Source organism: Camelus dromedarius, chromosome 9 (genome assembly GCF_036321535.1).
Source record: "Camelus dromedarius isolate mCamDro1 chromosome 9, mCamDro1.pat, whole genome shotgun sequence".
NCBI classification, from domain to species: Eukaryota; Metazoa; Chordata; class Mammalia; order Artiodactyla; family Camelidae; genus Camelus; species Camelus dromedarius.
This window is the reverse complement of record NC_087444.1, coordinates 65,213,270-65,234,285: the sequence shown is the minus strand read 5'-3', so window position 1 is coordinate 65,234,285 and position 21,016 is coordinate 65,213,270. Positions and strand designations below refer to the sequence as shown.

The 21,016-nt window shown below is 57.2% G+C and overlaps 1 protein-coding gene across 2 annotated transcripts; it reads right to left on the bottom strand.

The window, feature by feature from the left end:
• Window positions 1–139: 139 nt before the first annotated feature.
• Window positions 140–20,404, bottom strand: KMT2B (lysine methyltransferase 2B). Of its 2 annotated transcripts, XM_064489258.1 has the most exons (38): window positions 20,027–20,404; window positions 18,836–18,908; window positions 18,398–18,592; window positions 16,563–18,253; window positions 16,214–16,327; window positions 15,969–16,119; window positions 15,409–15,688; window positions 15,192–15,247; window positions 14,664–14,942; window positions 14,276–14,370; window positions 13,915–14,013; window positions 13,671–13,784; window positions 13,384–13,530; window positions 13,185–13,280; window positions 12,596–12,713; window positions 11,947–12,060; window positions 11,592–11,776; window positions 11,428–11,517; window positions 11,232–11,336; window positions 11,032–11,105; window positions 10,338–10,453; window positions 10,151–10,242; window positions 9,931–10,068; window positions 9,038–9,196; window positions 8,677–8,797; window positions 8,521–8,599; window positions 8,259–8,419; window positions 6,923–7,150; window positions 5,532–6,828; window positions 5,355–5,444; window positions 5,168–5,277; window positions 2,097–2,234; window positions 1,940–2,014; window positions 1,658–1,835; window positions 1,248–1,355; window positions 1,056–1,139; window positions 809–938; window positions 140–718 (listed from the first exon to the last, which is right to left on the bottom strand). In XM_064489258.1, the coding sequence occupies exons 1-38, from the start codon at window positions 20,387–20,389 to the stop codon at window positions 443–445; spliced, it is 8,019 nt and encodes a 2,672-aa protein (XP_064345328.1). In that variant the 5' UTR covers window positions 20,390–20,404; the 3' UTR covers window positions 140–442. The 2 variants fall into 2 exon arrangements, with proteins under 2 accessions (XP_064345328.1, XP_064345327.1); XM_064489257.1 differs by having other exon boundaries at window positions 16,563–18,592.
• Window positions 20,405–21,016: the final 612 nt, after the last annotated feature.

The window sequence follows — 21,016 nt, the reverse complement described above, 5'->3', positions numbered from 1 at the left end:
AAGTTGCTTCTAATTCTGAAAGATGGCTTCTCACCGACCTGTTCAGGCTGATGGGCTACCCTGGCTTGGGATGAGTATGGGGCACAGAGAAATGAGCTGTTACCTGCCCCCAGCACCATACAAACAGGAAGACCACCTCTCCAAACATTGACAGACTTTATTGTGGGGGGTTCCCACCTGGGATTCCCACCCTCTTAAATAAAAAAGTGCATAGAAAAGAAGGGATTTAGAAACCTTTGTACAATATCTACATCCTGGACCCCCAGGACAGGAAGGGGGCGATTGCTGGGTGGGCTGGAAGGATGGAGGCAGGGCCCTTGCCACCTGCATGCCCACATCCACCCTGAACATGAGAGTGGGGGTGAGATGCTCTGGGAGGGACGAGGGAGCCCCCAGGCTAGGGGCAAGATGGCAGCAGGGGGCGTGGCAGGTAGCCACGACTTCAGTTAAGGAACCGACGGCAGCGCTTGGCGCCACAGTTGCAGGGCAGCTTGTTGCTGGCATCCTCAATGGGGAACTTGTAGTCATAGGTGAGCTCCTCACCACGCAGGATGCGGCGCAGGGCGAAGATGACGATGTGCTTCTGGCCCTCCACGTGGATGACTCGAGAGAAGCAGTTGGGCTCACAGGAGTGGTTGATGAAGCGGGCGGCATTGCCATGCATGGTGGCATCCACCACGTCAAAGTCATCCATGCGGAACATGTAGCATCCAATGCCCTACAGGGACAGGGTGGGACAGTCAAGGGCTCTGTTCCCATGGACCACCCTGTTTCACCCGCCTTATTCCCATGGCCTCACAGAGCTTACCTTCCCATCATAGAACTTCTCCCGCTTGTCAGTCAGCACAGAGCGAATGACAATACCAGAGTACTCAATGACCATCTCGCCAGCGTCAATGTTGCGCTTACAGAACAGTCCCCTCCCATGGATGGCAGATCTGCAGGGTAGGACGGGCAAGGGGGAGCTCAGGGGGCAGGGGGACAGAATCAAGGCAGCCCACGCTAGGGCACCTGTCCATCCACCCAAGGGGCATCCTCCCCCCAACCCCACTAACCTGTAGACACCCACAGCCTCTTTGGATGTCTTCTTGAGGTGGCGAAAGCGCATGGCCATGGGCAGCTCCAGACTCGTGGCGCGTCTGGTGGGGGATGGCAGTGTCACACCAGGAATGAACTCTCTCTTGCCCTGGTCACCCTCTTTAGGACCCTTCCAGACCACCCTCAGCACCCTGATCTGCCCTCCATACCTGGTTGACCTGAGCTGCACCTCATCCTCTTCCTCATCACAGGTGGCTCCCTCAGGGAGCACCCGGTGCTGGGAGGCCAGGAAATTGAACATGTCAAAGGTGCACTTCCTGCAGGTGGGAGGGAGGAAAGGAGGGAGGTTCACGGCCATTCTTTCAAGAAAATGCTACCCCTATCTATTCTTTGGCCTGAGTCCACTGCTGGTAGGGTAGGAGGAATACTGCTACTATTGAAGACAGCAAAATGGGCAGATGAGGTTCATTCTGCTGATGCGAACTCCAGAAATACTTTCTGGAGTAGTCCAGTGTCTTCTCCTCAGACTTCAGTTTCCAATCCGTACAGACTTAATTCCCATCCTTGAGAACTCCTACAGGGCTACCCCAACCCAGGCACCACACCCCAGACCTCTTACCGGAGATAGACCTCAGCGCGGGCAGCCCCATGGGGATTCAGGGGTGGCTCCTCCTGGCCCTCTCCCTGCTGGTGGTAGCGGAACTTATAGTGCTGACAGCGCTGGGCTCCAGGCAGTTGCTCTGCCAGGAAGATGACAGCATCGTGGTGGATGCCCAGGAGCCTTGCCCCACTCATTCCTAATAAGAGTCAAAGGTGAGGACACACAAGTCATGCTGGAGGCCCATCTTGTCATCCAGGAGTCGTCCCAGCCCCCAGCATCCCTGTGGACGCCCTCAGGTACCACTAAAGGAGAGATGTCTGAGCCGGGCATGTCCTCGGGCCTCTTGCACCTTCTCAATCAGAGTTCTCCACGCCCCTGGGGAGAGGGCAGGGCCAGAGCAGTCAGGATGGTGTTCTATGGGAACCTTCCCTCCCTGTCACTGCTACTCCCAACTCACCCTCCAAGCTCTCTGCCTCCACGCTGAACCCATCCTCACTGCTGATCTCGAAACGGAGATGTGGGCCAGCTCGTTTAGGAGCCTGGTTCTCTTTGTCTTCTGGGGACGGAGGCTCTTCTTCAGAGCTTGAAGCCTCACCTGGTCCCAAGGAGCAGGTCAGAGTTGGTGAGGATCACCCCTCCTGGACACAAAAGTCCCTGGTTCCCCCTCTGCCTTCCCTTCCTCCCTGTGCTTATACGCACAGACAGTGGGTCTGATGGCCCTCCTCCTACAGTATTTGCCCAGTGAACCCTACAGAAGGGACATTATTTTTTCTAAAGGGCTTGCAGTCCCTTTTCTGCAGGACACACTTAATGGCTTACCCAAACGCAATCACCATAAATGTCCATCTACCCCTCTTTCTTCTCTATGTCACACAAAACATAAAATACTGGAGAATTATTATATTTTGCACATGCATTTTTTTGAGTGCAGTACATTTCTGTAGACATTACCAACATATTATTATAAAGACCTATACTCAGAGAATCAAGTGTATGTACACAATGAGGGATTTCTCAAGGGCTAAAAATTTTAAAGCTAGAACTGACATGACTAGCTGACATAGTTGATGTAGCTATGAGAGAAGGTGGCAGTGGTGGCGGGGTCAAGGACAACTCTGAAGTGTGGACCCTGAACAACTGGAAGTATGAAACTGCCACTGACTGAGATGGTGAGGGTGAGGGAAGAATGAGCTTGGGGTGAAGGTCGAGAACTCAGTTTGGGACATGTTGAGTCTGAGATTCCCCTTAGAAAGCCTCCCGTTTCAACTTGCTGGTGGAGATGGCGAGCAGGCAGCAGGATATAGCAGCCTGGCTAGTGATCTGGGGGCTCTCAGAACTGAGATGGGATTTAGAGCCAAGAAGCCAGACAGGAGCACCTGGGAGTGAGTGAAGACAGAGAAGTCAAGGCCAGGGCCCTGGAACACACCACAGGTTGCGGCAAAGAGGAGGCATAACCAGAAATGAGGAGGGAGGTGGGCTTTATGGAGGGAGGGATCAGTGCACCAAATGCTGCTGCTGGCTCAAGTAGGATGTGGACTGAGGGCTGACCACTATACCTGAGTTGAGGGGGGCAAGGGGCAAATATTTGAGTGGAGCACACTTTAGGAGAGGCAAGACTCATGTGGCCATACTTTATCCCCACATCACTTGTCTGGGCCAACCTGTCCATGTGCCTTCACGGCCCTAAGCAAGAGTCTAAACCTCTTACTGTGGGACCCACATCATCTCCAGATCTCACACTGCCCCGAGGTCCACCTCTGACTTCTACCTTTCCCCATCCTCACTTCCATTCTGTTCCTCGAACACAACAGGACAGACTAGGGAGGCCTCGCCCAGGCACACTCACTGTCTTCTTTCTCACAGTGCTCACTCTTAAGTGAGAGTGCACTTGCTAATGCACGTGTCTGTTTTCTCTAGCAAAATGTAGCCTAGTCCCTAAGGGCAGGGACCTGCCTGTCCTGATCATTGCCATATCCTCATGCCATCTCTGACCCCTGTAAGCAGCCTTTCAGTTAAACAGCCTCAGTCTATTTCATTCCACTTCCATACTCAGCAGCTGAGCTCTCCATAATGAGAAAATCTACACATCTAGACAGGACTGAGGTCACAAGAAATCCCAAGCTTCAGACTACGCAATTACCAGCTTACTTGGCTGTAGCCCACCCCCTCTCCCACTTCCCTCCATGACCAACAGAGAACTGCCCTTCCAGTTTCACTGAGTCTATCAGCCAAAACTGCTCCAAGTGCTCCCAACCTGCATACTGATGTCTCATACCTCTCCAAGTAGAGGCATAACTCGGAGATACTGCAAGTTCTGTTCCAGAGCACCACAATAAAGTGAATATTGCAATAAAGCGAGTTACACAAATCTTTTGGCTTCCCAGTGCATAAAAAAGTTATATTCACACTACACCATAGTCCATTAAGTGTGCAACAGCATTGTCTTAAAAAACAACATATATACCTTAATTAAAAAAATATTTAATTGCTAAAAAATGCTAACCATCATGTGAGACTTCAGTGAGTTGTAATCTTTTTTTTGCAATAGTAACATCAAAAATCACAGATCACTATAACAAATAATGAAAAACTCTGAAATATCATGAAAATTACCAAAGCATGATTCAGAGACATGAAGTGAGCAAATATTGCTAAAAAATGACAGATAAGACTTGCTCAATGCAGGGTTCCCACAAACCTTCAATTTGTGAAAAATGAGATAAAGCGAGTTATGTCCGTACACCTTCCTCACCTCCTTTCCTCCATCTCAGGAGTCTCCTATTCAAACCTGACCGCCATGCCTCCTCCCATCTCCTTTTCCATCCATGAGTCCCCTTTGCCCTCATCCTTGACTTTGCTTTCTCAGCCCTCACACCAAACCTCTCTAAGCTTCTGCCCCACCTCCTCCCCCCGACTCTTAGCTGAGCTTTTTGGCAAGGTACCTGGGTGTTGTTCTGGCTTCATCAACCACTGTCTTCAGTTCTGAACTCTTAACACATCCTCCCCACCCTGTGCCTCCTGCCTGGACAGTACACCACTCCTAGACCCCACGTGCCTGGTGTCCTCTGTGGCAGCTAGAATCACTGACTACTTGCTTCCCTGAGCCTCTGGGACACTACTCTCCTCTATCTCCTTCCTACTGTTCCTATCCCTCCTCTGGGTCCTAAGTGGGCTCCATCCTCACTGGATGATCCCCAGAACTTCATCTTTGGCTTTACTAGGTACCTAACCCTCTGACCCTGGTACACTAGCCTCTGAAGCCCCTTCCTGGACTCTTGGGCACACTGGACAGGCACTTTCAGAGGACCTCTCACATCAAGCTGAAACTTCATCTTTGTGTCTGTTTCTGCCACAAGCCATAAGCTCCCAAGGGTGTCTCTAACTCTAGCACCCGGTCTCAGGCTCATACCCAGCATGCAACAACCAGTGGATGTTTTTTTTTTAAAATGGATCAATTCTGTATGTCAGTTACTCAACTGAGGCAAGCACAGGGAAGGAGGCAGTTGAGAGGGAAAGGCTGGTCCCTACCTGAGTAGTGGTGCCACTGGGACTCAAGCAGCAGGTCGGGAGGACCATCGGGGGCCCGGGGAGGACCAATTTCTGGGAGTGGCAGCAGAGGGGACCGGTCCTGGAGGGGCCTGTGAAGAGAGACCTGTCAGAAGGAGGAGGGGACAGAGGTCTTGGAGCCTTCAGGGAAAGGATGCTGGCCACTCACCGTGGGCTTTCCCCCACAGCGGGCTCCCCAGGATCATCCAGGTCGAGAACTCCACGCACAGTGGGCGTTTTCATCCTCACTCGGCTAGACCTGGCGGTGGGGGGAACCGTGAGAAGGCTCAGTTGCTTTCTCCTGCCCACCTCTCTCCCGCTCTGCAGCCTAGGCACACTTACTTACCCAATGCCACAAAGCCCTGGACCCTGGGGGTGGTCCTCCAAGGAATCTCCATCTTCCTCCAGCCGGGGAGTCTTGCTTGGGGGAGGCGCTGGTGGGGAACGGCCAGAGAAGGTGGACACCCTTTTGACGCGGATGGCCTGCCGGGGTGGGCTGGGGGGCCCACTGCTCAACACCAGCGTCAATGGAGGTGGGGGTGGGGGCGGGGCAGGACGGACCACCCCTACCACTGGCAACACCCCCAGCAGGGGTCCTGGGGGCAGAGTCCAGGATGCAGGGGCGGTGGGGGGGATGGCAGGGGGCAGAGGTGGTTGCTTCACTGGGGGTGAGACAGGTTCACCCTCCCCAGCCATCTTCACAAACACTTGCCCCAGCTTGTTGACAAGGATGATCTTGGATGTCGCGGGTTTAGGGGGCTCAGGGGCAGGGCCCAGGCTCAATACCCGGACCCCTGGAGCCCCAGGGAGCCAGGCAAACGTCCGGGTGGGGTCAGCTGGGCTAGGGGGCAGGCCCTGAGGGGGCTGGCTGCCATTGGCCAGGGGAGGTGCTGGGGGGAGTGGCTCCTCTCTGGGCCCAGCACCCCCCTCCCCAGGCCCCCCTAGGTTCTTCAACACAAAATCCACAATTTCTGATGGCAAGTCCTCAGGAGGTCGGGCTCTGTCCCCTGCAGCCCCAATGACCCCAGCCCGGCCGGCTCCTGGCCCTGAAGGAGGAGTTCCCTGGCCCCGAGGCTGCTGGACTGCCTCAGCCTCGCTGTCTGTGCCGTCATCCACTCCATCCAGCTGTTCAATGCGGGGGGCTCCAGGGAGGGCTCCAGGAGCCAGCGCAGGGCCGGACACCACAGTCACAGGGAAGTGGACATAGCGGGGGGTGGGGCTGGCCTCCTCCTCTGAGCTGTCTCCTGGGCCCCCGTGGCTGCTCCCCACTGCCCCTGCGGCCACAATCTCTTCCTGGAAGGGCTCAGTCCCCAGCAGGCTGGCCGCAAAGTCCAGGTCAGCAGCACTCAGTCCTGACACCACCTCCATGTCCTCAAAGTCTGGGCCCAGGTCTTCAGGGGGTGGAGGAGGAGATGGGGCCCGGCCAGGGGGAGCCAGCTCCCCTGAGGTAGGTGTGAGCGCTCTAACAACTGAGGTAGGAGGGGGCACCCTGAGCTGAGGAGAGGTTCTGAGAGGGGGAGAGGCCCGCCGTGATGGTGGCAGCCTAGGGGCCAGGGGGCTGGGACGACGGGAGCGTCTGGGGGGAGCTGGGAAGTCCAGGTCTCCCACTGTAGGGATGTGGTGGGTCAGAGAAGATGGACTTCCTGTGGGGGGAAGGGTCAGTGTCAGCCTCCTCATTCAGAGGAGCTCCTGCCTCACCCGGCCCCACCCTTCTCCCGGACACTCCCAGGTACACACCAGGGGAGGGCAGGGGTCCAAAGGAGACACCCCCCAAGGGCCTCCGGGATGGTGAGTAGTTGGGCACTTTGATTCGAGCCCCCGAAAAGGAGCGAGGGGCTGGAGGAGGGGCGCTGCTTGGATCCGGCCGAAGTGTGGGGTCCAGGCTCTGAACGGGTGAGTGGTGCTCAGGAGCTCTAGGGATAAGGGCATCTGTATCTGGTGGGGGGTCCACATGATCTGGGGGCTCTAGAGAGGCAAGAGAACGACATCACTGGTGGCAGGGGCTCTTTGTGAAAGCCTCTCTTCACATTCCCTCCCTTCTTTTGAGCCAACTGTGCCTTCTCCTCCTGGCTCCTGACCTGGGCACAAGATGCATGGGTTCCCAGTCATTATCCAGATCTCAGACCCCTCTAAGGCTTCTGCAAAACATCCACACTGGGGTTGGAGTTCCTTTGTGATCCCTCTTCACCCATCCTTTGCCATCTCCCCATTTCCTAGCTGCCTACTGCTCTCTGATTCAGGCCCCACGCAGGGCACTGCCCTCTCTCCAGCACGGCAGGTCCTACCACTCTCTTACCTGCTCCACACATCCCTGCCACATCAAACGCACCCACCCCATCTTGGCGCTTGCAGCTCCCCATTACCTGGCTCCACCCAATCTGTGCAAGCTGATCTCTGCCGCCTCCTCCCAATACTCCCTTGTTTCCAGCCAGGATGCTGTATCCTACTCTCCTCTCTACTCCATGTCATGCTCCAACCCAGAACAAACACCTTACCTGCGAGCACATAATCCAAATCTCTTCCTCCTCCCACTCAGCCCACAACTACCACTCCCTTTACCTATCTCCAAGCCCGTTCTTTGCTCTGCGCCCTCCGGCCCTCAGCTACATCCCTCAGTGATAGCATGGATGTGAGGGTGCCAGTTTGGGAATTCAGTAGATCTAGGCTGGAATCCTAGCTCTACCACTGTCATTGTGGAGTGACTGCCCTTTTTAAGCTGCAAAGCCAAGCTTATACCTTCCTCAAAGGGCTGTGGGGAGCATTACACAAGCAGGTAGCCCCAGGTCAGGTGGCCATAAACACTCCCTCCATTTGTCCAGAAGTTGCCACCCTCAACAAGCAGGTAGCATGGTATTCTCCCCTCATCTCCTCTCACTTCTACTGAAATCCTGAGCACACCCCCAGCACACTGTGCGTAGACATTAAGTTATCTTAAGTTACTGCCGTTACAACAAATGGAAGAACGTCAGGCATCCTAGAGTTGCTTTAGGGGACACGAGAGTAAGAGTTGGTAGGAAACCATCTGGGGAGAACAGCCTTCAGGGAAGTAAACAAGGGAGTTCCAAGGCTGTACCTGAGGAAGGGGCGGGGCTGTGCACAATGGTCTGGTTCTCCTCTGCTGCCTCCAGGTGAACCGGCTCTTCCCTTGGCCCCCATGGCCGATATTCCAGAATTCGGCACCGATACCAGCAGCGCCGCCGAGCATCTACCGTGCTCCAGTACAAACGGGAGCACCTGTGGGGTGGACAAGTGTGACAAGAAAGTCAGGACAACTTTAGAAACAAGATCCAGTCCTGGAGGCCCCCAACCCCACCTAGGCCCCCTGGACAGCTCACTGGTAGCCAACGGGGAAGAGGCGTCCCTCGCAGTCAGAGAGATCAGACAGAGTGCCCAAGGAGTCGATTCGGATGGAGCCTACGGTGCAGAGAAGAGGTCAGGAGGGTGGGCCCAGGCAGGGTGAGGAAGATCAGGGTAGAGAGCAAGTTGCTTACCAATAAGCACATTGATGGCATCAGGTTCAAGTCCCGTCAAGAACTTTCGCTTGAAGTTGATGCCCTCAAAGTCCACATAGACTCGGCGGAGAACATCAAAACCATCAGGGGTCACGATCTCCTGGGAGGTGGGTGGCAAATGTGGCTGCTGGATTTGTGAGGGGTGAGGGGGAAGCGAGGGAAGGCTCTGGAGGCAGACACTGCAAAGTCAGGGGCTTGGCTAAAGGACTGGGGAAGGGGCTAAGGGAACAAGGAGGAGACACTGAGGCAGCTGGCACCAGGTCGGAGGGGCTGCAGGGGTTCCTGAGTGGAGGAGGGAGTAAGAGCAGTGAGGAGCTCCTCCCCCAAGGTGCGGGCCCACCTTGCCATCCAGCAGGTCTGTGTGCTTCTGGCAGAAAACTTTCTTGTCATCCTGGAAGATGCAGTAGCTGGCCCGGGCACACATAAAGTGGAAGTTGCTGAGGCAGGAGGAAAGGCAGCAGCCCACCGTGGCTCCAGGCTTCAGGCAGAGCTCACAGCGCTGCAGGTGGAAGGGGCTACTAAGGGGGGAAGCCAGTGACTGGGGCCAGGGTCTGACACTCAGCACCATTGTCCTTGAGACTCTGCTTGGGCCCATTTAGCGCAGCACCTCAAACAGCAAAGGCACTCACCAAACATAAGCCCTCCCCTAGCTGCATCCAGAGCCAAGCGCACATCAAAACTGTCTCAGAGCTTTTAAAGAGAGTTGCAGTAGGAATCAAAATAACAAGAGCTAAGGCTGACCGGCGCTTACCATCTTCCTCACCTCTTCTAATGTGGAATCTGTACTATTTCATCTGATCTTCAACCTGCCCCCTGTGTAGGTATCCCCACTGTCCTACTTCCTGATGGTGAGCTAGAGGCATTCTACAGTAGCCGCTCAGGTCCCACACTGGTTGAGGGGGGATTCTAACCCAGGCAACACCTCACCTCACAGGGATACAGTAAGAGCTAAATGCTATACGATATAGAAAACATCTAGCAGAGATTTAATCGACAGGAAGTCATCTAACTTTTAGTCTCGCAGGCTTTAGGCCCATATTATGTCCGGGAGCACAAACAGGAAAAGAATGGCTGCCACTGCAGCACTAGGATCTTGGGACAAATAAAAAGGGTACTTGGGACCAGCAGTGAAAGGACAAGCCGTGGTAGAGAGTCTTGTGACTGTCTCCACTGGAAGAGGGGCCCCATCTAGGGCCCTGAGGGCTGCCCACCTCTCCACGCCCGTGCCCTCACCATTTGCCTTCCTCGAGCCACAGCAGCGTGTACGTTCTTGAGGGAGCCATCATTTTCTTCAAACACTTCGGCTGACCAAATGGCACAGTTGACGTGTGTCCACTCGTTCTGCCCGATGTACAGGAGCCGCCCTGCCTCCTGGGGGCAGAGGAGGAGTGACCTGAGGGGAGGCTCCACAGACCAGACCCCACAACCTGGGGCTTCATGCAGTAGCCCTCACCTTAGAATCTGCATCCCCATATTTGAGGCAGAGTGCACACTGACGGGGGTCGTCCAGGTGTGAGAAAGCAGCTGAATCCTTGCCCTGGAAGGCTGGAAGGGGTGTGGGAAGGGAAGTCCAAGAATGAGGATGTGGGGCCCGGCCACCAACTCAGGGTCTCTGGCTTCCAGCCCCCACTTCCCAGTACCTGTTGAGGGGTCCCCTGGAGGCTGCCCTGATTCCGGGGTCTCTGGTTCCTGCTGCCTCCACTGAGCATAGACATGGTCCAGGGATGGGGGCAACACGGCATTGGGAAGGACTCCGCTGTGGACAGGCAGGGTCAGCATCTGACATGTTTAACAGGGGTGGCTGGACTGGGGCCCACCCACAACATCAGCCAAGACATGCCATGACACCCTTGGTCCTCTCTCCATGTAGAATTTCTCTTAAGTCTCCCAAGCAATCTAGGCCCTCTTATGCTACCTTTGGCACATGAAATATTGTTCCCCATGCATGGAATACTCTTCCTCCACACCTCAGCTTGGATATCATCTCTTCTGGGAAGGTGAGGCCCTGGGCTCCTAGGCAGGGCTCCCATAGCTCCCTGGGCTTTCCCATCACCGCCCTGACCTTCTGGGTCATCAGTGCCTGCCCAATACCCGCCAAACATGGCTCGCTCACTGCTGTCTCTAACACTGCCTAGCACAAAGTAGAAACAAAGTGAGAACTAACTACACAATCTGAGGCCTGCTCGTCTAGAAACACTGGGCATACTCATTCTGGTTCCACCACTCTCTAGACCCTAACTCTGCTCCTTGTCTATTCTCAGCCCAGCTTAACCCTGATGCCCTTGCCTTTGCCCTCACTCCCTGGTTCCCCTCCTGCTACCCAGCCTTGCTCACTTGGGCAGCCGGGTACTCCGTCGCCAGTACTTGGGGTCATGGGCGTCGAACCAGCCGAACGCAGACTCTAGCAGCTGGGGAGTGGGTTAACAGGATGAGAATTGGCTTCCCCAGAAAAGCTGGTGGGGGCAGGGTCTGAAGGACCCACTCCTCCCCACTATCACTCAAGCCACCCTTCAGGCATCCTCCAAAGAATTCACCTTCAGTAGGAGCCCCTTTGTCTGGCCTCCAGCCCGGCGCTCCGCGGTCTCTCCCTCTTCTGAGTGCCTTATCAGGATGCCCACCACATCCTCCATGAAGCTGTGCTGTAAGGGGGTTTGTCAGGACACGAGCCCCCACCCCAGCCCCAGCCCTCTCCTCCTGGCACCCACCTGTTCCTCTCAGTGTCCCACTCACCACGGACTTGTAGTGGCCCTCCTCGAAGCGCTGGCTCACAGCATGCAGATCACAGGGCCCTGGGTGCAGCTGCTTTCCATCCTGCCCACACTGCAAAGAGGGGAAGTCAGTAGGGCTGGTGCTGGGCTTAGCCCCACCTCGTCCTGCCACCCGAGCCCCCAGACCTGGGTGCACAGCAGCAGTGGGCCTGCCACCTTGGAGCTCAGCAGGCCCTGGAGCACCTGGCGCAGGCCTCCCTGCAGGGCCCCACTCAGGGCCTCTCGCCAGCGGGGGTGTGTGGCCCCAGCACATGGTCCACAGGTGTACAGCACCGAGTCTGGCAGCCCCGAAAGGATCTCATAGTCTTCATCTAGAACAGCCAGAGTGGGAAAGGAAAAGCCGTTTAAGAGGATGTGAGAGCTCTCAGCAGTCCCCAGCTCACCAAGAATATTTAGCCCTGTCCTCTGAGGGCCTATGGTGGACGGTAGGCAGGGATCCCCACAGGGCTGAGGCTACAGCCCATGTACTCTGCCCACTTACCTGAGAGCCCCTCGCACTTGGCGTGCACCCAGTGGTCACACTGTGCACACTGCATCATTTTGCTCTCATAGTCGTTGTCTTCATAGCAGCGTGTGCAGATCGGGCAGTAGTTTCCTGGAGCAAGAGCAAAGATGAGGCAAGTCAGAGGGGCTGGGGCCACCACTGTCCCTCAGAGTCCCTGTCCAGAGGCCAGCCATTCCTTGACTGCTGCATGGGCTGCCTCTGTCATGTCCCATCTTGGGTCCCTACAATTCCCAAAAAGCTGGCTGAGAATAAGGCTTCTTCTTCTAACTCTGTAGCCCCAACACCCCACAAAGAAAAGTTCTGATAAACATGCTGCCTGAGTAAATGAGGAAGCCCAGGTTTTCAAAGAGCTCAGTGGAGACGTGAGGTTCCAGGAGATATCTCAGGGGCCCCCAAAAGGGTGGGGTCCAGGCCCTCCACTCCCACTGCCCTGAGAGGGGCTGTGTCCCTCCTTTGTGTACTAGATGGGCTTCTGCGAAAGAGTACTCTGAGTGAAAAGATAGTCCCATAGCTAGAAGAGGGTATAATGCCACTAGAAAAGAGTATCTGTTCTAACTGCCTCTCTAGGAACCTGGCCCAATCCCCAGGTGGCCCCCAGGGCTCCAGTCCCCTGCCAGGTCCCCACCTTTCTCATAGAGCTGGGTGCACCTGGGGCAGAGGCTGTAATCTCCCGACCACTCGACGTCCCAGTTCTTGCCTGGAGTTGCTCCACAGCTCTTACAGCGCACGCAGGCTGAGCAGATCTGGGGGGTCAGGGTGATGTTAGGGGGAGAGCCAAACACCAGGCTGGAGCAGTGGGAAAGGGGGATGGGCAAAGAAGAGTGGACAGTGGGCAGGAGACAGGTGAGGAAGGATGGGTAAGAGGAGAAAAGGTGTGCAGCAGAGGTGAAGAGGAGGAAGAGAGAGAAAAAGCAGCAGGGCAGGAGAGAAATGAAGTGGGGAGACTCGCAGAGGGAGATGGGAAGGACTTTAGGCTAGAGCAGAGGGTTCTCAGCCCAGGGGAATCCATGAGCCCCCAAAACCATCACATACAAATTCTGCACATAAACCTCATTTAGGAGAAATTCTTGAAGAGAATATGTGATGATTATCAAACTCTCCAAAAGACCTCTAACCTTTCCCTCCTCCTGAGAACCCTGGCCCAGAGCAAGTCTAGTGGTGGTGGCGGCATTAATTAGAACTCCAAAGCAAGGGGTGTGGGCTTCATCTCTCACCCAGTGGCGCCGTTTGCGTGTGGCCCGGGTTGGGTAGCTGGGCCCCAGGCAGGCTGGGTGGTAAGCATGGCGGCAGCGCTCACACTCCAGGAGGTGCTGTTGGATGTTTGAGAAGGACAGCAATGGCAGAACCTACCAGCGTAGGGATACCACTTCTCCTCTATGCCTCCACCCACATCCATTGCCCTTGGGCCCAAACCTTGGATCCCCGGCCTTTGCGCCCACAAACATGGCAGAACTTGCAGCGGCGACAGCACCAGGTGTCATGATGTTGGGGCAGGGGCCGCTCGGCCTCCTCCAGGCAGAATGGGTGGAAAGGGTCACAGCAGACTTGGCAGAACACCAGCTGAGGGTGGGGAGAGTGAACGATGGGCACGGCGTGAGGCCAGGAGGCCGAGGAATGAGACCCTGTTGAGAGGGCCCAAGAAATCAGGCAGTAAGGGCCCACGAAGACATGGGGGCTGTGAAAAAAGGCAGGGATCCAACCTCATGTAGGCCTTTGCTGGCACACAGCAAGCACACCATCGGTGGCCCCCCTGGCACGGAGGTAAGTACACTCAGGCCGCCCATCAGCCACACGTTCTCCAGGTCACAATCCTCCTGAGGGAAGAGAGGACATGGAATCAGACAGCAGCCAGGAACACACACCAGGTGCAACTTTAAAGCTCTGGCTTCTCAGACATAATCAACATAGCCACAGTCCCTGCCACATGCCCCTTCAATGCCATACCTTAAAATCCACACGAACCCGGTGCACGCCATCAGGGGACTTTTGTTTTCCAGTCCAGCCATTGGGAAAAGAAGCAAAGGGACCAGGGGCCAAAGCATCCTAGGGAGGGACAGTCATGCTCAGAGGGCTGCCAGCCCAATCCTACACCAATTTCTCTCCTTATTGCCCTCTTCTTGAATCTACCTGACCCCACCTTTTGCCCAGATCCTACTTTGCTTTCCAGAAAGACAGGCCTGGCTTCACCCCACAGGGCCTGTCCTCTGGCGTGGACACACCATGGCACTCAGGTGAGCCTGTCACTCTGACTTGCCAGAAAGCTCCTCAGGGCGAGAGCCATGCCTTCCACAAGGGCTATGCTGACCTTGTCCAGGCGCCTCCGAGCCTTGAGCTGCAACACAGGCTGCAAGGTAGGTTTGCGGGGCCGGCTCTGCTCCTCAGGTTCCAGCACTGGCAGCTCTAGGAAGGACATGTGGGCGGTGAGGTTCCTGCTCTTCTCTGCCCCATTCCCTCTCCCCTACAACCCTCAAATGTAACCTGGATGCCCAGGGTTTTCTTTAATTAGCCAAGGCCCACTAGGATGATCTAGGCCTTATTCAATAAGCTCCTGAAAACCTCTGCACCTGTTCTCCCTGTCCACTAAGACCACCCCCTTTTCTGTACTCAGCTAATTTCTGAGACTGATAGAACCCTCACTCTAGCACAAAAAAGACACAGAATTAATGACAGAGGAAGCAATAAGAAATTCGCACCATTCTCTCGTGGGGTCCGACGCCGAGGAGCAGGAGGACCCCCGGGCTCTGAGTCATCCGAGTCCTCGAAGATATCATAGGAGGGTCGCTGTTTGACGCAGCGCCGGGCTGACTTGCGCTGCAGTAGGAGGGAGTCCTGCTCCTCGGGCCCTTGGGGGGCCACCACCTCCTCCCGGGGCCCCCCAGCTCCCGCCCCCCGGCGTGGGCCTGGAGGACCAGGGGAGGCCTCAGGAGATTCATCGGAATCCCAGGGCAACAGCGTCTTCACTATCGTCCGGCCTGTGGGAACAGGGGACTTAGTAGGATCTGAGCTCAGCCAGGGACATGGGACACTTGGATGGAGGAAAGCCAGAAAAAAGTGGGGCAGAAGAGAACAAGTACAGGAAAGATACAAAAAGCACACGATGGAAAAGAAAACAAAGATGGTGGGCTGCAAAGATAAGGGGAGGAAAGCAAAGAAAACATGGTTTCCTCCATACCATGAATCTCAGTAAGACCATGTAAGAAACACTTCTCAAACCTCGTTACCTTTTTTGGCCAGCCGTTCCATCTTCCGAGCCTCTATCTTGTCGCACTTCCGGTATCTGGGGAGGGGAGCAGCACGTCACCAGGGTAGGGGACTGGTGGTCTGAGGGAAGAGAGGAAGCTCTCCACAAGGATGCCAATCCCACTGCTCTGGTGGGGCAGGAGGCCTGGGTGACTGACAACCACGGGTGGGAATGGAGGCTGCACCCCAGCTACTCACACACAGCACTGCTTCTTGGTGTTGGGGCCCCCAAACTTGGGCTTGTCCAGGCAGTTGACACAGGACCCACAGTCCTGCACACGCAGGCAGCCCCGACAGTGTCCACACCGTGCCATCCGCATCTTCTTGCCATGATGGGAGGGCAGTGAGCGCCGGGGTGCATGGGCCAGGGTCCCTCCAGACCCTGCAGGCTCTGAGTCTCCCCCAGGCCCTGCTGACTCCACCTTTCCCCGCCGGGACCGAGATGGGACACTCTCAGTCTCAGATGCTGATGACGTATCTAGTGCAGTGGAGAGGTGGGGATGGAGCCACAAAGCCATCAGGTGTTCCATTTCAATTCCCTGACCTCCCCGAGATCCCATTAAACTGGCCCTCTGGCCCCCACTTTTCCACAGTGCTCAGGTTCCAAGTGCTCCCAAGTCCACTCTGAGACCTAGCACTCCAACCCACTTGCCACCTAGCCCCAACACCCAACTCAGCTCTCCTAGGATCTTGGTGCCTTCGCTCGCCCCCAAACTTGACACAGCTGTCAAATCTCCCCACAATACATCCGCCCCTACCCTCCGTGGTGAGGTCCTGCCGATCTCGGAGAGGGAGAGCACTGAGGCGGGGGACGTCTTCGGGCACCATGGCCCGGGCCTGACCCAGGGCCACAGCAGCATGACGGCAGACATGTTTGATGCGGGGGCCTTGCACAGGGGACTCAGGGCCCTGGGGGAGAAGAAACCAGGAATACATGTGGAGAGCTGTCCCTAGTGCTCCTATAACCAGCCTTCTTCGGAGGGGGCTTCCTCCCTCTTCATACCGATGGCCTCTCTCTCTTAGTTTCCATCGATTCATCTTCGGACTTGACAGAACCTCTATCTGGGATCTGCTTGACAGTCCCCACGGCCTCCTCCATCTGCCCTCCAGGGCTCGGCTGGAGGGGGAATAAACAATGTCAGAGGCTAAAAAGTGAGGAAAAATGGGGCTAAGAGACTAGCACTGGGAATGGATGGGTCCAGGAAAGAAACACAGGCAGCCAGGGGACAGGGGAAGGACTGGTCCTGGGGGGTCCCTGCAGTGCTAGAGGGTGTCTAGGAAAGGTTAAGGGGCTGCAGAGAATCGAGGCTGGCTGACCAGGTGCAGGGGTCTGGACAAAGCACCATGCTCACCGGCATCAGAGACGCCACCTTTTGCTGCTGCTGCTGCTGGTCAATCTTGATTAGCTGCACTTTGGCTCTCTTGAGGAGGCTGAACATCTTCTCCTCCACACCAGACAGTGGTAAGGAACCAAGGCCTGGGATCCGGGCCTTTTCTGGTGGCGGAGGCTGCTGTGGTGGCGGCGGCTGCAGCTGTAACTGTGGTTGCAGCTGTGGCTGCTGTGGTGGCTGTGTCTGGGGCAGCAGTGGAGTTGGCAAGGCCTGCAGGGGTTGCTGCAGCTGAGCCTGAGGCTGCTGCCCACTGCTTGGAGCTGGAGGCCCAGGAGGGGGCACCTCGGCCTTAACAGGAGTGGCGACCACAGGGACAAATCGAGGCAAGCTGAGGTGGTTCGTGCGGCCCACTGCCCGTGGCTCAGGTTCAGCTGGAGAGTCATCGGCAGGAGGAGGCTCTGGCTCAGGGGCTTCAGGGGCCCCAAGAGGAGGAGTAGTAAGCACCGATTCGTAGATCTTCAGGTGGGCTTCACTTGGGGTAAACTGAGGGGCTCGAAGGAGCAGGGGCCTCCGGGACGGAGTGACAGGGGTAGGAAGTGGGGGTGGGGCTGGTGGAGGGGCAGGAGGAGGAGGGGGCAGTTCCCGGGTCAGGGAGGTCCAGCGAAATGTAGGTTCCCTTAGGATGGACCGTCTCTTCTCAGGGAGTGGGAGTGGGACTGGGGTAGGTGGAGGAGTTGGGGCACGCGGCGGAGAGGGGGCTGGTGCTGGTTCCTGGGGGGTGAGTGGGGAGGTGGCAACGGGAGGCCGTAGAGTGGGTGAGACCTCTACCTTTGGGGGTTTGGGTGGGTCTTCATCCATAAATCGCCGGGGTGTCTTGATGACACGGGAAGAGCGGGCACTCACCACAGGCATAATAAACTGCCGGATGTTCTTCAGAAAGGTGGTACTTTTGGGGGCCATAGTGGGGCTGTCTTCCAGAGGGCCTCCTGTGGTGGTGCTGGGGACTGCAGTGGGAGGAGAGGTGCCCTCTGGCCCTGCCCGAGCAGCTTCCCGCTCTGCTCGCTGGCTGGGAGTCAGGGGAGGCCGGCCCCTCTTCCTGGAGCATGTAGCTGGGGCAACAGGAGGAGGGGATTCTTCCTGCTCCTCTGGGGCAGGAGGCAGTGGAGGGGATGGTGGGGGTGGAGGAGACACTGGGGGTGGTGGAGGGCAAAGTGGGACCGGGGGAGATGTTGAGGGAGGTGGGAGGGATGGAGGAGGTGGAGGGGCTGGAGGAGTCAGGGGTGGTGATGGCAGCTTTGCCTCTTCCTTTTCCTCAGCTAGCACCATCTCTTCCTTGGCTACAGTGCTCTCTTCCTTCTCTTCCTCCTCTTCCTTGTCTTTCTCTTCTTTCTCCTCCTCTCCCTCATCCTCCAGCTTCTGTTCCTTCTTCCAGCAGGGGTCCTCTCCCTGTCCAGATCCAACCTTTCCTTGGGGGGCATCCTGCCAGCTTTCCTCATGTTGATCTTGACCCTGACCTGATTCAAGTCCCAAGGACAATTGTCCCATCTTCATTTTTTTGGCCTTTGAAACAAACTTGATCACGAGGGGGAGCCCACCTCGGCCTCGGCCCCTGCCTCCACGGCCTCCTCGCCCAGACTGTCCTCCACGCTTGAAGGTCCCAGGTCCTGGGCCGGGCCCCTCCTTGCACTTCCAGCTGCCAGTTCGGTGTTTTACTGGAACAACAGGAGGTGGGGGCTCAGGTTTGGGGATTGTCACAGCTGCTTCTGCCACCACTATGGCTTGTTGCTTCTTCCTGCAAGGGCCTGCTGGCCGTCCTGGGGGCCGTCCCCGAGACCGACGGGGGGTGGAGGACTCACATGCCCGGCTCCGGGGGGCTGGGGGTGCCTGGGCCCGCCGGAGAAGTTCAGTCAGTGCCTGCACCATCCGTTCTGTGCCCTCCTCACCCCGTTTCCGGGCAGGAGTCTTTGGGGGGGTAGGAGCCACATCTGCTAGGCGAGGAGGTGGAAGGGGGGTCGTCTTATGCTTGCGGCCCCGACCTCGGGGGGCTCGACCTAAAAGGAGAATAGGTGTGGGGAGATGGGTCAAGCTAGCCCTGCAGACTGAGGAAGACTCGAGGAAGGCAGGGACTAAGTCTTACTTGTCTGTTTCACCCACAGCCCAGCCTAACTTGGGTTTTGAACACAGAACACACTTGATAACTGATGCAGACTCGAGTTGAGCAGGGAAGAGCTGACATGAAGAACAAGAATAACATTCCTGTAAAGCTATAGAGGTAGAGTTTCCCCATCACTCACCTCGCTGGGATCGGAGCGCAGAGCGCAGGGAACTGGGGGCCACATCTTCATCTGAATGAAAACCCTGAAACTCCTGATTTAGGGGACCAGGGGTGGAGGGGAGAAACAGCAGTCAGTGCCAAAGCCCTAGTTTTACCTGAGACTCAGGTACTGAGGAATATCCCCAGCTTCCCCCTTAACATATCCCTATTTTAAAAGACTGGATGGTGAGGGGAACAGAAAACATGGTCTCTTCCTGGGGGTGGAGGCAGAGACTATTTTGAACCTCCATCCCCAGTTCCAGACCACACCAGCACAACCATAAGTGGTTCACTGGCCCAAAGGGAACAAAACAGGGTCTTCTCAGACCAGGCAGTAGGCACTACCCTCAGATTTCCTCATACACCAACTCAGGAAAAAAGTGGGACCTCCATCTACATCCTCTCAGGCTGTAGTTTCTTTCTGAAAGAAGGTGGGAACTGGGGCACCCAAACGGGGTGTCTGTGTATGTATCAAATGATTTATCATATTATGATCTACCCTGAGCCTTCAGGTGGCTACAAACTGTCCTAAGTAATCCAACCCACACTTTCCTGCCTCTTCAGAAAAGCTGGTGCGGATAAATCCTGAATTGAACTCAGACCTGCTAGAGTACCCAGACAGCCTTTACTCCATTTCTCTTCAACCTGTGCCCCGAAGAGGAAGCCCTCCATCATTCTATCATCTCTCCACTTTGAGTCAGAGAAGGAATTGGGGCACTGGCGAAACCAGGGATGTGTTGCGGAGGTTATGAGGCCAAGCGGGGCAGCCTACAGGTAAGAGCCCAGAGAGCCCTAGGCTGGGTCCACTAAAGCCAGGCTGCTGCTGTCAACAACCCTTGGTTGGGCATGCGGTCCCCACAGCCTCCTCACCCAGACCTCTCCTGCACTAGCTTTGCCAACCACCAAGGATGAATCCAGGACACCTCAGCAGGACCTGCCTCGGGCCCAAGTGCCCAGCTTCAGCCCGGGCTTCTCTATCCACTTTTCAGAGGCCCCTTCCACCGACAGCTCCGTGCAACCTAACTCCTCCCATGCCTATTTCCAGAGGCCTTTCCCTCCTCAGGGGCCCTGAGGACCCGCTTCCCCACGCCACCCCTCAGGGCCACCCAAACCCCTGGAAGCCCCCGGCCTCCGCCCCGCCCGGCGCTGGGGACGCCTCCGACTGCCTCACCTCATCGTCGGACTCCCCGTCACTGCTCTCTTCCTCCAGCAGGCAGCCCCGGCTCGGGCCCCAGCCCCGGCCGCGGCCGCGGCCCCGGCCCCGCTGAAGACGCGGGCCAGCCCACAGGCGGCGGAGCCGGCGCAGGCCCCGGCGGAGCCCCAGCAAACGGAGCAGGGCCGTGTCCTCCCCGGGCTCGGCTCCACCCGGCCCCGCCGCGCCGCCGCCGCGCCGCAAAGCTACCCGCACTCTCTCGGCCCCGCTGCCCCGTCCGCCGCGGCCCCCACCCCCGCCGGAGCCCCGCGGCCGGCCCGGGAAGCGGCCCCGCGCGGAGCCAGGCCCGGGGCAACTGCCGCCGCCCGCCGCCGCCGCCATCTTGGCACCGTGAGAGGGGCCGGGGAGGCGGGGGGAGGGGCGGCCCGTGCGCAGGGCAGGGGGGAGGGGAGCAGAGGAGGGGCGGGGCGGCTGCAGCTCACGACAACAAGCAGCGCCGCAATGGGGTCGGCGGGAGCCGAGGGCTGGGTCGGCCACGCGCGGGGCACCACGGGAGTGGAAGTCCGAGGCCGGCCGGCCGTCACCCTGAGACCGCACCTGAAGAGCACAGACCCCGCGTCGCGGCAGGAGAGGGTGAGGCGCAGGGGCCTTCGGGGAATGTAGTCCGAGCGCTTCGCTCCTTCCTCTGGGAGCTAGGGCCGCGAGAGCAGGGACTATGGAGTCCTGACCGGACCCAGAAAGCCATCTCTCGGGCCGCCGGGAAGTGTAGTTCTCGCCCCAGACTCCTCCCATTGCTCTTGTCGAGGCTAGCGGCCCGCTTGAACTACCACTACCAGAGTGCAGTGGGCTTCGGGCCCTGGAACCCCCAGAGACACTGGGAAATGAAGTTCGCAACTGCAGGAGGCGTGTGCTGGGGAAGGGGCGGCGGCAAAGGGCTAGTCTCAGTTCGGGGCTCGACCCGACAGGCGTTCCGTACAGCGTGGAGGGAAGCTGCCAGAGAGGCCGCGC